At 45.2% G+C, this 17,014-nt stretch overlaps 1 protein-coding gene across 3 annotated transcripts in view; it reads left to right on the forward strand.

Moving 5' to 3' along the window:
- The window catches only part of Rxrg (retinoid X receptor, gamma), a 42,943-nt gene extending 26,240 nt beyond the window's left edge, over positions 1-16,703 (forward strand). For all 3 annotated transcript variants that reach the window (XM_005398248.2, XM_013521352.1, XM_013521353.1), the window contains 8 exons: positions 208-352; positions 3,049-3,228; positions 9,239-9,399; positions 9,503-9,632; positions 10,758-10,890; positions 12,033-12,124; positions 13,098-13,203; positions 16,216-16,703. In XM_005398248.2, coding sequence (XP_005398305.1) covers positions 208-352; positions 3,049-3,228; positions 9,239-9,399; positions 9,503-9,632; positions 10,758-10,890; positions 12,033-12,124; positions 13,098-13,203; positions 16,216-16,363 — 1,095 coding nt within the window. In that variant the 3' untranslated portion in view covers positions 16,364-16,703. The remainder of the gene's footprint in view (positions 1-207; positions 353-3,048; positions 3,229-9,238; positions 9,400-9,502; positions 9,633-10,757; positions 10,891-12,032; positions 12,125-13,097; positions 13,204-16,215) is intronic.
- Positions 16,704-17,014: the final 311 nt, after the last annotated feature.

Raw genomic sequence — 17,014 nt, forward strand, 5'->3', positions numbered from 1 at the left:
GCTTTGATTTTGGAAATCTAGAAATGCTTTCATTCCTCTTGTGCATTTTATTTCCTGCCTGAAATTCATGTCACAGATAGGCAGTTTCAGATACTCTGGACTTGGAGATGACTTCTTGAAATAGAACTTGTCTTTTCCCACACGCTGTGGGACCCTGGGGATTGGGTTTACTCTGGCAGTGCTTTATTGCATTTTCTTCTCTTGCAGCTTAATGTGGTCAACAGTGTCAGCAGTTCGGAGGACATCAAGCCCTTACCTGGGCTCCCTGGGCTCAGCAACATGAGTTACCCATCCACCAGTCCCGGGGCTCTGGTTAAACACATCTGTGCCATCTGTGGGGACAGATCCTCAGGTACAAGTGGAAGCAGGTGGTCCTTGCTGGGCACTGTGGGATAGGGTCCCAGAGAAGGGGTCCGCTGTGTGCTCATCTGAGCACTTTGTACCCAAGGAAGGGAAAATGTCCTTTAGGATGGTCCAGCTGGGGCCTCAGCCTGTGTGTTTCTGTCACTGTCTTCATAGTTGGCAATCTTTACGAACCTAAAATATGATTTTTATCTTTGAGGATTAGATTTATTGTAAATGGCTAAGAATTCCCTCTCTTTGGTGGTTCTAGTTTATGTTATCCAGGATAGAGAAGCTATTGTGATTATCAAATATCTTGTACTAGATTTTTCTTATATTTTAAAAACTTTTTATAATTATAAAGTACCTCAAATAAATAATTACAAAAACCATCCAAATATATGCAATTTGAAAAAAACAGAAAAGAACAAAGGAAAAGTAAAAAAAAAATCCATAATGTCTCTAAGAGAAAGAAACCCTTTCATATTTTAGCAAACTTTTAGATTTTTAATACATTTTTCTAGGTGCACACAAGTGTTTTCACTGATTTATCTACTTTGATCTTCTGTTTTTGCCAGTTATTTCTTTTCTGACTTCTTTCCCTTCCTGCCCATCCTTCCTGTTTCTATTGCCCTTCTAGAACACATTCAAATCTCTGCTATGATGATTTGAAGGTTGAGATGAGGATCTTTCTTTTCCCTAGCTGCCCACAATTGCTGGCTGAATATTTATTCATGGTCTTATTATCACCAAAGCTACTACTGAATGCTACTCCATTGGAAGTTCTAGGTACCTGGAACTCATTTAGCTACGTGGTTCATGTTTGCTTGGTCTGAAAAAGTCATTTTCAAACTATGGAGACCTGGCCATTGCTGTAGTAGAACGCTAGTCACAGCCTGACAAAGCATTTTCTGTGCCTGGGTACTTCAGGTGAAAGTCTGGGTGGTTCCTTCATCTATTGCAAAGCTGTAGAATGACTGTCATATGGTTGACAAATTGGCCTCATATTTCTGAAAGGCAAGTTTTTCAGAGCTTTAGGGTCTTTGAACCCAAGATAAAACTCCTTATTTATCACTGCTATGAATTCAGTAAATTAACACAGCCAATGAATCAGATACAGGCTGAGTTTTCCTCAGGCAGGAGGTCTGTAGCTACCAGTTAATCTTCTGACACATAAGCTCAGGCATGCAGATAGTGACCCTTACTAGTTCTCAGGGATTTCAACTTCATTTTAGTATAAACCTCAATAAAACAGATTTAGAAAGTCATGTTAGGTCTGTGGCAAATATCATCACCTTTTATTTTTAAGAATTAGATCTAGATATGTTTTGAATGATATGGTTCTTTATGTTTTTCAAGTTCCACAATTTCAATCAGCAGATCACAGCTGCATATTGTATAGCGCTGAGAAAATTCCTACTTAAAAAGAACTTAGAGGTCAGTTCATGAGGGCTGGGAATGGATGGGCATGGTGGCTCTCTCAATGCCAATGAGCCATTCCTATGTAGGGTCACTTCAGGTAATAAAGGCAATGAAACCTGCAATTGGTTGTTCCAAATGAAGCAAAATCACCTCCTACCAGATTTTGATGTCATATTTCAAGATGGAATTATGTGTTATATTTAAAGATCATGTACCAGTTTATATCATCAACAGGCAGTAAGCACTTAAAAACCATAACTCAGGATTCTTTGCATAGTTTATGATAAAGGATGATAATTTCAAGCAAGTTCCCTCAGACCTTGAGCCTCAATTTTAGAGAAATATTAGTTAAACTGAGGTTCTTTACATGCTAGGTAATATGAGGCTTGATTAAAAATACACTGAATGTTTAAATTTAAGAAATGTATTGCAGTGAAAGACACATTGCCATTAATCCTCCTCAGAACACCACCTTTCTTTTCAAACACACTTATCCCATCATTCTTGCCGCTGTATGAAGCAATTCTGAAATTCTTCTTTCATGTCTTTATTTATTTGTGCTGTTGTGGCTGCCTCAATGTCCTGAATGGATTTGGAATATTTACCTTTCCTAGTCACTTTGGCTTTGGGGAAGAGCCAGAAGTCACACTGCCAGATCTGGTGAATAAGGTAGACAAAGACACACTGTAACATTTTCACAAAGCCTAGCTTTCTGTTGGATGGCACTGGGCCACAGCAGCACTCGCTACAGATTTGGCCACACCTCCTAAAGACACTCACAAAAGAGTACTTCCAGAACTACTTCAGAAAGTGGCAAGAATGATGGGATAAAGTTGTTTGAAGAGAGAGGTAGTACTTTCAGAGGCATTAGTGATGATGTGTCTTCTACTGTAATAAATTTTTAAAATATACACATTCACTGTATATGCTGATCATCCCTTGTATATGACAAGTAAAAATCTTTTTACTTATTATGAATGCTAAAATCTTGGATTGAGCAGGACATTTGTTTAACCCAATCTAAGAGTTGCCATGGTAAAACAAATACAAAGTCTTAGGGCAGGAATTTGCCAGTAATGCTGTCTGGAGTCACAGATGTAGAGAGAAGGGATAGGGAAGGTGCACCTTCTTAGTTGCTTCCTGGGATGGAGCCTGCTTTTTCTTCCTATACCAGTGCGCAGGTGCTGTACCCATACTTTAGGGGAGAGCCAAGAGGTTCTTTAGCATGAAAGACCCAAACTAACGCGGGAACATGCCTGTGGCCTGTTCTTCTCTTGTACCCAGGAAAGCACTATGGGGTGTACAGCTGCGAAGGCTGCAAAGGGTTCTTCAAGAGGACCATAAGGAAAGACCTCATCTACACTTGTCGGGATAATAAGGACTGCCTCATCGATAAGCGCCAGCGCAACCGCTGCCAGTACTGCCGCTATCAGAAGTGCCTGGTCATGGGCATGAAGAGGGAAGGTGAGGCTCGCCTGTGACCCCCTGCCACGCATGTTTGCTTCTGAGTCACCATGGGCAACAGGTGCACAGGAAAGGGGTCCATTGTGCCTGGCTGTGTGGGAGGGAGAAATTGGCCTTGGAGGTTGAGATGCCTTTGGGCACTGAGATTTCTCAAGTGGGTGTCTTCCCCCTGCACACCCCACCATCCTCCTGGAGCCCAGAGTGGTCCCACACTGGCCTCTCCCTTTTCATTCTGATACCAAGGTGGCAGATCTCACACTGAGGCTTCTTGGCCCTCGAGTTTTGCTTGTCTAAGGCAGCAGAAGACTGACCTTTTCCAGGGAGACTTCTCCCTTCTAATCCTAGGGCTCCCTCAGGGGAAAGCTGCAGGTTTGATTTTATAGCCGTGCTCTGCTGTAAATCTTTTGATGGTGGTTTATCTCGTGGTCTTTGGGGATTCTTGGCATAACTGGGTCTGACAGGCCTTGCCTCCTTACTCAGAGCCTGTCCTTGTGCATTTAAATGGTTGCATCTTTTAATTTATAGTGTGGGTTAGTGGGTTATTGTACTGGCAGAGGAAAGGACATCTGAAAGTGCTGTTTGTTCCTTTAAAAGGTCAAAAAGTCATTTCGTTAAGCAACACATAAATTGAAGTGGGCCCTTCACTAGCTATCAGACTTGAGCACGGTGTACCAGGTGTAGTGGAGATTCAACAGAGGAGAGGAGGGAAGGCCTCCCTTCTCTGAAAACACGAACAGGAATTGAGTCCAGAGGCTCCTCGGGGTGGAGGAAATCTTCCTATGAGATGTAGGAGGCTGACAGAAGGAAATGAAGGAGGTAAAGGTCCCTGGCCCAGAGCATACGTCGAGAGAGGGTGCCATCAAAGTCACCTCACCAAAGGGCCTTTTCACAGAGGGGCACAGTCCAGTGGGGCACAGTGCTTCCTAAGGTCCGCAGGCGGGCATGGGGGGGACACTAAGTCTCCCTCTTCCCAGCAGCGCTCCTTCCCTGCCGGGATACAGAGGATGTGAGCACAGAATCCTAGGACTGACAGAGCCAGCCATCCGGCTCATTACAGGCTTCCCTGTTTTGGGAAATGGTCCCTCCCTTTCCCAGAAGCTCAGATCAAAAACCCTTGACGTCCTGCTCTTCTGCACACCACACGCAATGAGTGGTGGGATCTCACCTCTCCCTCAAAACGGATCCAGAATCTTCCCCTGTCTCACTACTTTACTACCACTTCCCTAATCTGAGCCACCTACCTCTTCTGTGGCAACCCTGATAGCACCCTAGGAAGCCTCCCTGCTTCTATCTTTGTCTTTCTACTGTCTCTTCTTAGCCAGCAGCCAGAGTGAACTTTGAACAGAGCAGGCCAGGTGCCTTGTCCACCCATATCTTCCAGTGTTTTCCCTTCTCCAGAAGAAAACAAAAAGCAAAATTTTTGTCATGATTTCAAGGCTGTCTGTGCTCTGGATTGCGCCTCAGACCTGGCAGTGGAGCTCCCCCTCAGGCCCTTTGCACTTGCTGTTCTGGCTGCTAGAACATTTTCTTCCTGGGTGTTTACACAGTTCACTTCAACTCTCCTATCTGATCTTTACTGAATAGTCACCTTCTTATTAAGCCTTGTCTGGCTGTGCTCCCCAGAATCCCATCCACCACCCCAGCACTTCCTTGTCTTTCCCACCGCATTTATCAGTGCCTAGCACCCTTGGGTGTCTTGTCTACTGTCTGTCTCCTTGAAGGCAGGGATTCTATCTGCTATTCAGCTCTTTCCTCACTGTTATATCACCAGTGACTAGAACCTTACAGCCATATAATGAATTGTTGAGTGAATACATCGTTCTGAAAGCAGGAGTTTTAGGAAGGTAGGAACTCCTAAAAAGGATGCTTAGCTGGGCATGGTGGCACACACCTGTAATGCCAGCACCCTGGGAAGCTGAGGTAGGAAGACTGCAAGTTTGAGGCCAGCCTGGATCACTGAGAGATTTAGTAAGACCCTGTCTCAAAATAAAAAATAAAAAGGGCTGAAGATATAGCTAAGTGGGAAGGCCCTGAGTTTAATTTCCAGTACAGCAAAAACAAAAAAACAAAAAAACAAACCCCCAAAAAACCAAAAAACAAACAAAAAACCAGAAAACCAAAAAAACTAAACAAAACTCTTTCATTTATTCTTCAACTGTTAAAATACCTGCTCTGTGCTTTTTTCATTCTTACCATAGCAAAAGGACTAATGATCACACACATCAAGCATATGATTTAAAATACCTGCTGGTGGAGACCATCTTCTCTCCATCTGGATAGAGTGATATTCCATGTAGCTTTTTCCACCATGACTGCCAAAACAGGAGATTAACAACCACAAAGTATGTTCCCCATCAATAAGCACATAATGGATGAAAGGGCTATAATTTTCTTCCCAGAATAGATGAGACACCTTTCAGATGGACTTGGGAAAAATAACAATTTTCATTAAGCATAAGATATTAAAGAGAGTGAACGGCTCCACTCAAAGAAGTTGTCATTTCTGTTTCTTCACTGTTAATCTAATCCATCTCTCAAAACTCAAGCAGAGTATCACCCAGGTCAAGTAAGATCAGAGGGTCAAATAAGAACACTGGGTCAAATTTTGGAAAGTGTGATTCTTTCTTTTAAAAACAAGTAAAACAGGGCCATGTGAAGTGTTAAGAAACCGGGCATGAAAACCTGTTATTATTCTGACACTTTAATAAGAAATTGGGTCTAAATTGTGTTGCTACAGTTTAAGGCAATGTGGAAAAACAGATGTAATTAAAAACTGAGTAATGAAAAATATGAGTAGGGAAGGAACTTTTGAAAAATACTCTACAGGAGTTGGTACCACCAGCCTGGACAGAGAGAAGGTGAAAAACTGAAGCAGTTCCATGAGTAGCCACTTTAAAAGGGCTATGGGACAGACTTTTCTTCACTCCCTCTTTTCTGGCCTTGATTTACAGAATGTGGGGCTCAGTTTGGATACCTTCTTCTGGACAGAAATAGTACAATTCTGGAATATATTGCTGAGAGAGACTATAGAATTTGCCCAGGCAGAAAGATGTGGGATTGTGGTGAACTCAGAATTCACCTGCCTGATGCCCTTTTAGGATACGTAATGTTAAAGCTGGAATGGCTTTTGCTCTTTCTGCTGTAGCAGAATCATTTCTGGGAAGAAGACTTAGAGGTTCAGAGCACTAGGGTATCTATCCAAGCTTCCACAGCAAGAAGATGACAGAGCTGGGACAGGACTGGGACCCTCTAACTCCCAGGCCACCTCAGGAATTCTGGAGAAATTATTTTCATGACTTCTGGTCATACATGTAGAGAATGGACTATTTAAAAATGTTAGTGCATATTAACTTTTACAAGTATTGGGTTTCAGTGTGGTACTTTCTTATATGCATACAACATGTTTTGACCACATCTATCCCCTATGACCTCCCATCACACTGCTCTTTCCCCAGTCTAATAATAATAGTCTTCCTTCTACTTTCATGGCCTATCGGGGAGAACAAGCAACAGTTGTCTTCTTGAGTCTGACTTTTCCACTTAACATGATATAAACTCGCTCTTCTTTATGGCTGAAAGATATTCTGAGAATGGACTGTGTTTGAGGCCATTTGTAGGCAGCCCTGGCCTCCTTGTGTGCTCTGGGTGGTCTTTATGAATTCAGCCAGCCCAGTGCCCAGGAGGCAGTGCGGAGGTTTAGAGATAGACTTGGGAGGTAGCTGGGCTGGGTTCTCAGGGCAGCTCTACCGTTTCCTAGATCTCGACTGTGGATGGCTACCTTGCTTCTCTGTGGCTCATGGTACTCCAGACAGGTATTGCAAAGATTAAATGAAGTATAAACTATGTGAAATATTGAGCATGGTTTCTGACACAGAGAAAGAGCTCCATAAGTGTTGGCTGTTGTAATACTTGCAAATGCACAATAAGCATATGCTAAATAAGTGGATGAAGTCCTGTTGCAAGGCAGGAGTGTGGTACTGTGAGTGTTTAGATCCTCCAGCATCCCAGAAGTGCCCTGGTGTATGTGGTAGCCATAGCTCACAATGTCTACCTCCAATAACCGATAGGCTACTCAATTATGACAATAAAATCTATAGTATGAAACAGAAAACTGAGTAGCAAATGATGACTCAATTAAAATCCGAATCTAATTCCTTGAAGGCAAGGTTATTTTCTTTGAATTTTAAAGGTTATTTACCTTCAGTATTATAAGTCTGTGGAAGAAACTGACCAAGGACCAAAAAGGAAGTTCATTTAGTTCGTTTCCCCCATCTTTTAAAATAAAGACTAATGGAAACCTATTAATTTACCTCTCTAAAAAATGAATACAAGACGTTTTCAACTTAGTAAGTCCAACTATGAGAACAAAATATACTAGCGTTCCTATAGGTCGTACTGAATCAACACTGACAGTGAACAGAAAGGAAGGAGAAGAAGGAGAAGAAGGGGACAGAGAGAAAGAGCCAGGGAAGAGAGAGGGAGAAGACAGGGAAGAGGGTGGCGATGGAGACAACCCGAGACCGCACCAGGGGTGGCAGGGAGTGAAAAGAGGCACAGGGGAAATAAATATCTTATTGAACTTTTTGCAATTGTCACATTAATCCTCACAAAACCATCTCATTTATTTAAAAAAATCATGTATCATCCCTGCTGTACAGTTAGGGAAACTGAGGCTGAAGAGGCCTACCAATATATCCAGTCATTTGGCAAGCAAACGGTAAAGCTACGCTTCGAAAAAGATTTCTCTGATTCCAAGGTACATGGACTTTTGCTCTTTTGCTGTTTTTCCTGTCTGTTCTTTCTCTTCCTTTCCTCCTTTTTTTCAACCCCTGCCTTCTTACAGCTCTTCTTTCTGCATTTCTCCTTCCCTCCGGCCTCCTTTCATTCCCCCCTGCCAATCACAGGCTGTGCATGTCTCCTCCAGGTTTTGAAGTCTAAGGAGTGTTTTGCAGTTGCATCCCTCTCTGACCAACCTTGAGGGATCAATGATATCACTTAGGTGACAAACTCAATGTGGAGCAGCCCAGCTTCAGCTCATTCCACGATCTTGTATGGCTTGTTACTGCCTCAGAGAGTGGGAGATGCTCCTACAGGTGGAGTGCAGGTAGGAAGGGAGAGTTGCAGACAGAGAGAAAGTGCTAGTGAAGGAGTTGTTCCTGAGGGTCTGAGATTAGTTACCTGTTCACAACAGAATCTGCTTGATTATGGGGATGTAACACTGTCTTCTAATCTTGAGTTCTGCTTATTGCTGTTGGAAATAAGATGGAAATCACAACCTAGTCTAGAAGGTGGAAATGAAGCCAACAGAGATGATTCTCTTGCAGAAGGGGACAGGACTAGGAAGGTGTGTGTGTGGGGGGCCTGCCTTCCATCTCTACTGTGTAGACCTGGTGGGGTCAGAGGGCTGAGAAAAGCCTTGATAAAAAACCCAAGCTTGGGTTTCCAGCCTACACCTTTGCCCATGTGCCCTCCCCCACCCTTAAAATCAACCACTGATTCTGAGATGTCATTAAGGAGGTGACATCCCTCCACCCTTCACTTACTGAATCCCAACAGCAGCTCCCTCAGGATCCTCCCTGACAGTTGGATCAGGTGATGCTGTGTTCAGGCTGTTGCCCAGGTGAATGCCGAGGATGACATGAAGGAACTGACAGGGAGTTTGTAAAGCAGTGTGCTTGCACTTAATCATTGCTTCCTCACACTCTAGCAGGGCAGCAGGTAAGAGACCGGATGAGAGTGGGAAGGGGGTGGCTCCCTGAAAGAGAGGGTAGAATAGCGGCTGAAGGTGTAAAATGCAAGGATAGTGTGGTCTCCATAGTGCGGTGGGAAGAATAAGGGACTGAAGAACTCTAGTTCTGGGCAGGCATAAGCAAATAGCGCTGCTTTCCTTGTTTCTTCGGTCAACATGAGTCTCCCTGGTTCAGTACCATGGTGATCCCCACTTTGCACGGGAGGAAACTGAGGCTTAGGAAGGTAACTAACTTTCCTGCATGTGTCTGCTGCCTGTCAGCTGTGCAAGAGGAAAGGCAGAGGAGCCGGGAACGAGCCGAGAGTGAGGCCAAAGGTGCCAGCAGTGGCCATGAAGACATGCCTGTGGAGAGGATTCTAGAAGCTGAACTTGCTGTTGAACCAAAGACAGAATCCTATGGTGACGTGAACATGGAGAATTCGGTACGTGGGCTTTTGTCTGCATCAGTCTTCCATTCTTCGGTGGGTCTGGAGACAGAGGAAAGTGCCAGGACTTGTCTCTCACCAGACTTTGTTCCTTTTTCAGACCAATGACCCTGTTACTAACATATGTCACGCTGCCGACAAGCAGCTTTTTACTCTTGTTGAATGGGCCAAGCGCATTCCCCACTTCTCAGATCTCACCTTGGAGGACCAGGTCATTCTGCTCCGGGCAGGTAAAACATATTGGGATTCCTTTTATTTTCTTGGGACCACTGTGGCTGCCATTCTGAAACTACTCTTGGGATTGTAAAATGAGTACCTGGATGGAGTTGCAACTGGTCCAGCGGCATGTGGACACACAGGTGTTAGTTTTTGTTTTGTTTTTCAGTTCTGGGGATTGGAACCAGAGCCTTGTCACTGAGCTATATCCCCACCCAACCCTACTTAAAAAAATTTATTTTTGAGAGGTCTCACTAAATTGCTCAGGCTGGGCTGGAATTTGTGATCCTCCCGCTTCCACTTCCCAAATAGCTGGGATTACAGGCCTGTACCACCATACCCAGTCTATCTGTAGACTCATAAATGTAGATAGCCCTCCTAAAAACCCTTCACTGCCAAATGAAACATTGTTAATGGAGGAGAGGTGCTCTGTTCCCATGCAAATATAGTCCTGGTTTTATAGTTAGCATTTAATTTTTAAGGAGTCTTAAATCCATTTGATTAAGGATAATTGGAAGCAGTGCTCCCTTATTGTAATGAAAGTGGCAAATGGAGATATTTCCATTTCATAGGTGAGATAAGAAAGCCAGCACTAGAAGGTTTCGAGCTCTCTTCCTAGGTTAAGATTCCATGTGCTGTGTTTTTCCTTGCCTCCCATTTCTGAAACGCTGGGCACTCTGTTGACATCTGCCACATCTGCTCTTGTCACAGGGCCATCGGGGAAATTTCATGAAGATCGTATGAGCTTTGGGAGCCAATCTACTCCTTTATCCCTGTTAGATAATGAGCAATCACTGGGTATCCACTGAAAGCTACATACTGTGCTGGGTGTTACTAGATAACGCCAAAGAAATAAACGAGATTGTCAGGTCCTAAGGGCAGAGGCTGTGAGGTCTGTTCACTTCATACACCATGGCAGCTCACATAGTGACTATTATCTGGTGAACCACTCAATTCACATTTGTTGAGCGGTTAAAAAAAAAAAGACCTCCATTTTCCAGCTGTCTAGGGGGCCCTTACCTCTCTTGAGTTCCAATTCTGCTTCTAGTCTGCAGGATAATAACGAATGCCTTGGATGCTTCTCAGTGAAGCAAGAATGTGGTCAGGTTTCTCTCAGTGCTTCCTCCTCGTCCTTGCAGGGTGGAATGAACTGCTGATCGCCTCTTTCTCCCACCGCTCCGTTTCCGTGCAGGATGGCATCCTTTTGGCCACAGGTCTGCATGTGCACCGGAGCAGTGCCCACAGTGCTGGTGTGGGCTCCATCTTTGACAGGTGCTTCCGGTGTGTGTGTGTGTGTGTGTGTATTCCCATGGGTGTACACATAGGTGTGTGTGTACATGCATTTATGTGTGCTTGTGCCTCATGGGTAGTGCCAAGATATAGGACAAGCAAACCAGACTTGTGCACATGACCATGTAGAGACCATTAAACACATGAAAATATGAACCCAGGGAAGGACAGACAAATTATCAGAAAGGCTGTGATTATGTTGTGGTGGAGCTGATCAGAGTCCAGCTGAGTTGCTGGGCAGAAGGAAGAACCTGTTCTCCCTGTGGGTTTCCAGAGGACTAGTAAACCAGGTGGGGAGGGTGAACTGCTTATCCTAGGGCCCAGGGGTGGGGATCTGTCTTAGAAGGCCAGGCAAGAAGGACTGAGGTTTGTGTTGGCCTCTGTAGAATCCTCAGGGAAGGCTTATGGCGGGAGCAGACCTAATTAGGCCAAACAGCAACAGCCTGATAGGGATTCAGTGCCTAATGGTACTAGAGGAAAATTAGTAGACTAAAGGCTTGGGGGTGAGAGGGTGAAGAACTGGTAAAGCAGAGAGCAAAGCTGAAAATGGTCTCTCCATGCAGTGCCCCAGGCCTGTTTCTACTTTCATTATAAATGGCCTTCTTGGGTCACATGCACATCTGTCTTGACCCCAGATGTCTTTACTCCATCCCGCCCTTTCCCACATGTTCTGTGTGGAAGTCAGCACGGTGTCTGGAAGTCAGTCATGGTGACTCGGTCCCTTGTAGGTGGCCAGAGAGTTCTGTCCTGTCCCTGAATTGCTTATTCTAGGGGCCACTGTTCTTCTGGACAGCACCGTCACCTTGCTTTGCTTGTTGCATTTCTAATTTCCAAGTCCCCCAAGATACCTTTCCGGTCCTCTGCTCTGAGTTCACCACTTCCTCCTTGTCCTCCCTCGAGCTTTGTCCATGGCAATACTTTCACCAGGCTTTGCATTGTTACTTGTTGCTTCTGTGTCTGTTTCTTCAATTAAACCACAACCTCCTTGAAAGAAGGGACTGCATCTTCCTCATCTCTAACCCTAACCAGGTGCTCCTAACTCCTGGAGCATCTTCTGGAAAATGGGCGGGTCCATAACAAGTATTCGCAGGATTCACTTTTTCATTGTCTGCCCTCTGCTACAGAGTCCTGACTGAGCTGGTTTCCAAAATGAAAGACATGCAGATGGACAAATCAGAGCTGGGGTGCCTGCGCGCTATTGTGCTGTTTAACCCAGGTGACTGCATGGGGTAGAGCCCTCCTCCAAGATTGGCGTCCAGGGCTCTGATGTGTTTTGATGTATTTTGAGCTAGAAGCTCAGCTGAGACGCAGCAAGAGAACACAGAGTTGACTATTCATGGCCTCTATTCAGAGCTGTCCTGAAACGAGTCTTAAGTAATGGCAGTGTGTATGCTTGGGGAAGATGGGGAGAGGAAAATGGTGGTAGAGAAGGAGGTGGTAAAAATGTTCTGATTCCGGGGTATGGGTAAAGCCACTGGAATCTGCTCATGGGTTAGACATAGGATACAAAAGCAAAAAATGTAAACTAAAACTTGAGTGTTTTGTTTTACTGAACAATTAGAAAAACAGAGTTCTCATTTTCAGAGTTGGGAGAAAACCCCAGGAGGAGAAAGTTCTGACAGTGGGTGGGCAGGAATCAGGACTGTTCTGTGAACCTTACATTCAGAGATGGATAGCAGATACCTAAGAGCATTTCAAGGAGGTGGGACAGCTTCATCAAATGCTGTTGCAGGTCCACGAAAATGAGTCTTCAGAATTATGTACCCATTCATGCAGACGCTTTCACTCCTGAGTTAGGTGGTTAGTTCCTTGATGCAGGACACATGCCAGTTTGGGTTTTGTACTCAGATCATCACTTACTCCATGTTGAGCACATAGGAGGTGCTTGATAAATGTGTGAAGGTATTTCTAGAAAGGCCTGGAGAAATAGAGTTCTCCTCCTTGGAGGGAGCGGGAAAATATCTAGCAAGTAACAGGGTTTAAAACCTGTGCACCAAGAGTTTATTGGGAAGATGAGGCACAGGAAGGAGAGCAGGCAGCCGCAAAGAACCAACTTTGCTTATTTCCCAGGTAGGCTTATTAAGGAGCCTCTCCTGACTTTGGGGCAGTGCCAGCGTGATGGGAAGAGCCTTCAAGGGAGGGCGTCCTGTTGAGGTGTTAACAAGAGGCTGAAACTGCATCTTTTTCAGATGCCAAGGGTCTGTCCAACCCCTCAGAGGTAGAGACTCTGCGAGAGAAGGTTTACGCCACCCTGGAGGCCTACACCAAGCAGAAGTATCCCGAGCAACCAGGCAGGTGAGAGGTACTCGGGTTTGGTTATAACAACCCAGCTAACCCCCATTCTCAGTTGGGTAGTGCCCTGCTGGCATCCTGGGCCTCACAGAGTGAGGAGCAATTGTCTCGGGCCTCGTATAAAATATACAACAGTTTTTCTGTGCTTAAGTAACATAACTTCCTTTGTTTGAAAATATTTTTATTATGTCATTAAGAAAAAGGGGAAGAGGCAAGGAGCCCATGGGTTGCAGTTTGGACACAGCGATAAGACGTGTCTAGGGCCGGGGATGTAGCTCAGCGGCACAAGCACCTGCCTGGCAAGGGCAAGGTCCTGAGTTTGATTCCCAGTACCAAAAAAAAAAAAAGATGTCTTTAAATGATTAGTTCTTCATAATGAGCCCAATACACTGGCTCCATGAGGCTAGAGGTGAGGTCCGCCCACTCCGTGCCCACTGCCGCAGCCTCTGTGCTAAAGCCCCACCCACAGACTCTACAGCAGTCCCTCAGATGCAGTCACACTTTTGGCTGTTTCGGCACCATTGGTCTATCTTGGTCTGAAAACAGTCAGTGGAAATTTCCAGAAATAAACAACTCATAAATTTTATACAATTTCTATGGCAAGATAATGTTATAATTAAAAAATCAGTAAAAACAATAAACACTGAACAGCTTAAAATGTTATAATGGTTTCATTTTGTTATCTTCTCATTAATTTCATACTTACCTAGTTGTTAAATCAAACTATACCATAGATTTTATATATATATATATGATAAAAGTATACCTAGGTTTTGGTACTATCCTTGGTTTCAGCAGGCCCTGGAGTCTTGACGAGAAGGGTGTCTACTTATGGGTCTTTAAACACTGGATTAACAAGCAAAGGAAGCGATCACTACTGTGAAAATCATGTTCTGTATTCCAGTAAGCAAAGGAGGCTCAGAAAGACGCTGTCTCTTCCTTGAGACAATAAAGCTGCTCTGTGTTGGAGGTAGCAGGGGGGACCCAGGTCTGATTTCAAAGAGCCTGTGTTTGAAGTGACTGCATTGCTGTCTGGTCTGCCCCTTGGAAAGCCCCATGCATGGGAAGGATAGGTTTTGAGGCCAGGGGATGTAGCCACAGATCCAAACATGAGTCTGTGTGGTGTCACTGAGCCATCTAACAGTATGTAGCTATTCCGAGTCACTAAAAGCACCCTCTCCAACTTTCCCCGCAAGGTGCAGCTAACATGGAGTATCTACCGGAAACTCTAGCTAAAATAGGAGAACATAGGCTCAAATCCCACAGAAAATTGGAAATAAAAGTGAAAAGACTGACATAAAGATACATCAGTTTTTATCTTTAGGATTAAATTTACATACCCTCTATTGTCACTATTGACTTTTTATTCTCCTGTGAAGTCCAATTTCCATTCAGCCATTTACCTGGGATCATAAGTCAGCATCTACCCACTGCCCAGGACAGGCTGAGCTGTAGTTTTGGCGAGAGTCGGTGAGGAAACTTGGGGGTGGGCTTCTGCCTTTGGTGCCATGAATTAGCAGACTACTGCATTAGTTAGGGCAGACACCATAATAACAGACTTCCCAAAATTCGGTTACGAAACACAATAGGTTTTTGTTTTTTCCTGGCTATTCTGTGTGGGCAGGTAGTCAGTTCAGAGGAGTCCTGTCTTCCACATGGTCATTCAAGGGCCCTTGCTCTTTCCTTCTTGTGGCTCCTCGATGACCCGGAGCCCCACTGGGGTCTGCACCGTGGTGGCGGATGGGGACAGTGGAGGAGCAGAGGGGAGGCCAAGACACAGACTGGAGAGCTCCCTCACCTAATCGCTCACTTCTCTCAGTTGAAGCTCAGTCACATGGTCCAGTCACATGGTCACATGAGGGGGTTGTCACATGGTCCAGCCCAGTGGTGGAAAGAAAGATCAGATAATAACATATGGTTGTAAATATTTTGCTGTATTTCATTTCAGTGTTCTTGTGTATCTATGTATATATTTGTACAACTATATTTACAGATATGAACTTGTAAAATTTGGCCCATTATTTTTCTTCCATTTGCCATTCTAAGAATTTTATCCAATGATAGAAAAGCACAAAATTATCGTTTTAAATAGCTTTGTCATATTTTGGAGTGTGAATGTATTTTCACGTGTTTAGTCACTGTCCTGCAGTTGACATTTAGGGTTTTTCTAAGAGTATCACTTTAAAAACTTTGGAACTTGACTCTTTCTGGAAGAGGCCTGCCTTGGGCCTGGGCTCCTTCCAGACCCTAGGAAGAGACGCCAGTTCTCACTGCCTGGATGGGCACAGAGCCCGTTAGGTCAGGAGAGGGCAGGGGGAAGGTGCACCAGGGCGTTACTTGGCACCGGGAGGCCGGTAAGTGTGCTGAACGCGGGTCACCTGTTGGTTGCAGAATCTTGTTGAAGGGGACCTCGGTACCGCAGGCGGGGTGGGGGGTGGGGTGGGGGCAGGCGCTTTTCTCGGTGGTGGAGTGCTGCCACTCCGTGGACACTCCTTAGAAGTGCACCTCGCAGAGGCCAAGTTCTTTCAGAGAGCCGAAATCTAAACGCAGGAGGGCACAGACTCACATACACATTCTCTTGCACAAGCAGCAGGGACCTTAAAGGTCTCAAGTCTCCGGGCTAGTAATACACGCGCGAGGGAGGGAAAGTCAGTTGCGTGTCTACGCCTTTGAGGGCACGGGTGGCAATGTGGTCTAGTTCTTCCTCTGTCCCCTATGAGTGACGGGATTTGAGGGCAATGTTAGGACAGGCTATGAACGTCCTGAAGAGGCCATGGGATGCTGATTCTGCCTTGTAGGCTGACTAGCCCTCTAGACTGTTTCTGAAGCTCCCTGGGATTAGAGATTTTCCAGCGCCCTCACCCACCCTTCCTCCCCTCCCACTCTCCTAGCACGGCTCCACGGAGAAGACTGCGCAGCCTCCTCCACCAGCAGGTGCCTCCCGCGAGCCCTGCCTGTCATCCTTGCTCTCTGGGCTCCCTGCCCTGGTCACCTGTGCCCTCTGCCTCCTTGCAGGTTTGCCAAGCTGCTGCTGCGCCTTCCCGCTTTGCGCTCCATCGGCTTGAAATGCTTGGAGCACCTCTTCTTCTTCAAGCTCATCGGGGACACCCCCATTGACACCTTCCTTATGGAGATGTTGGAGACCCCACTGCAGATCACCTGAGCGCCGCCAGCTACAGCCCCCTCATTACCTGGGCAGGTGTGTGTGGAGCCCCACCCTGCACACGTTCCTCCACTTCCCACCCTGACCTCCACACCCCCATTTCCAAAATGTGATGCTTATAATAAAGAAACGCTTTCTACGTGTGAGACTTTTATAGGTGAAGTTTTGTATAGATGTTAAAGGCAACCTTTCTTTGCTATCTAAGGGGCTGAGGTCTTTCTGGAAGCTCTTGGGAAAACTAACCAAGCTTCTGTACATAGAGTTGGTTTAAATTATTTTTTCACTTGCCATGGAAAGCAAACAAAGAATAAAATAATAAAGATGATCTTGGCACTGACAAGCATGGGGTGTGTTATTGTGCAGCCGTGAGGTTCTTTCAGATGGAGAACAGGGTGCTGGGGGTGGGCTGGGGATTGTAGTTGCAGCCCTGAGATGATGAATCCTTCAGCCAGATGTCTGCATCTACACAGGGCTTCAGGGCACAGCTGACTGAGCCAAGGCAGCCCCTGGGGAGACTGGGAAGAGACATTCTTTCAGAGTCAGCTTGATTTCTTAGTTTTGTTTTTATTTTTCCTTTCCTAAGAATAATGAGCAGAAAGAGCCTTGCTCTGATTGGGAGCAATTGAATAGTAGAGCCAAAGCAGATGTTCT

The sequence above is a fragment of the Chinchilla lanigera genome, unplaced genomic scaffold, assembly GCF_000276665.1.
Source record: "Chinchilla lanigera isolate Chin_1 unplaced genomic scaffold, ChiLan1.0 scaffold00061, whole genome shotgun sequence".
NCBI classification, from domain to species: Eukaryota; Metazoa; Chordata; class Mammalia; order Rodentia; family Chinchillidae; genus Chinchilla; species Chinchilla lanigera.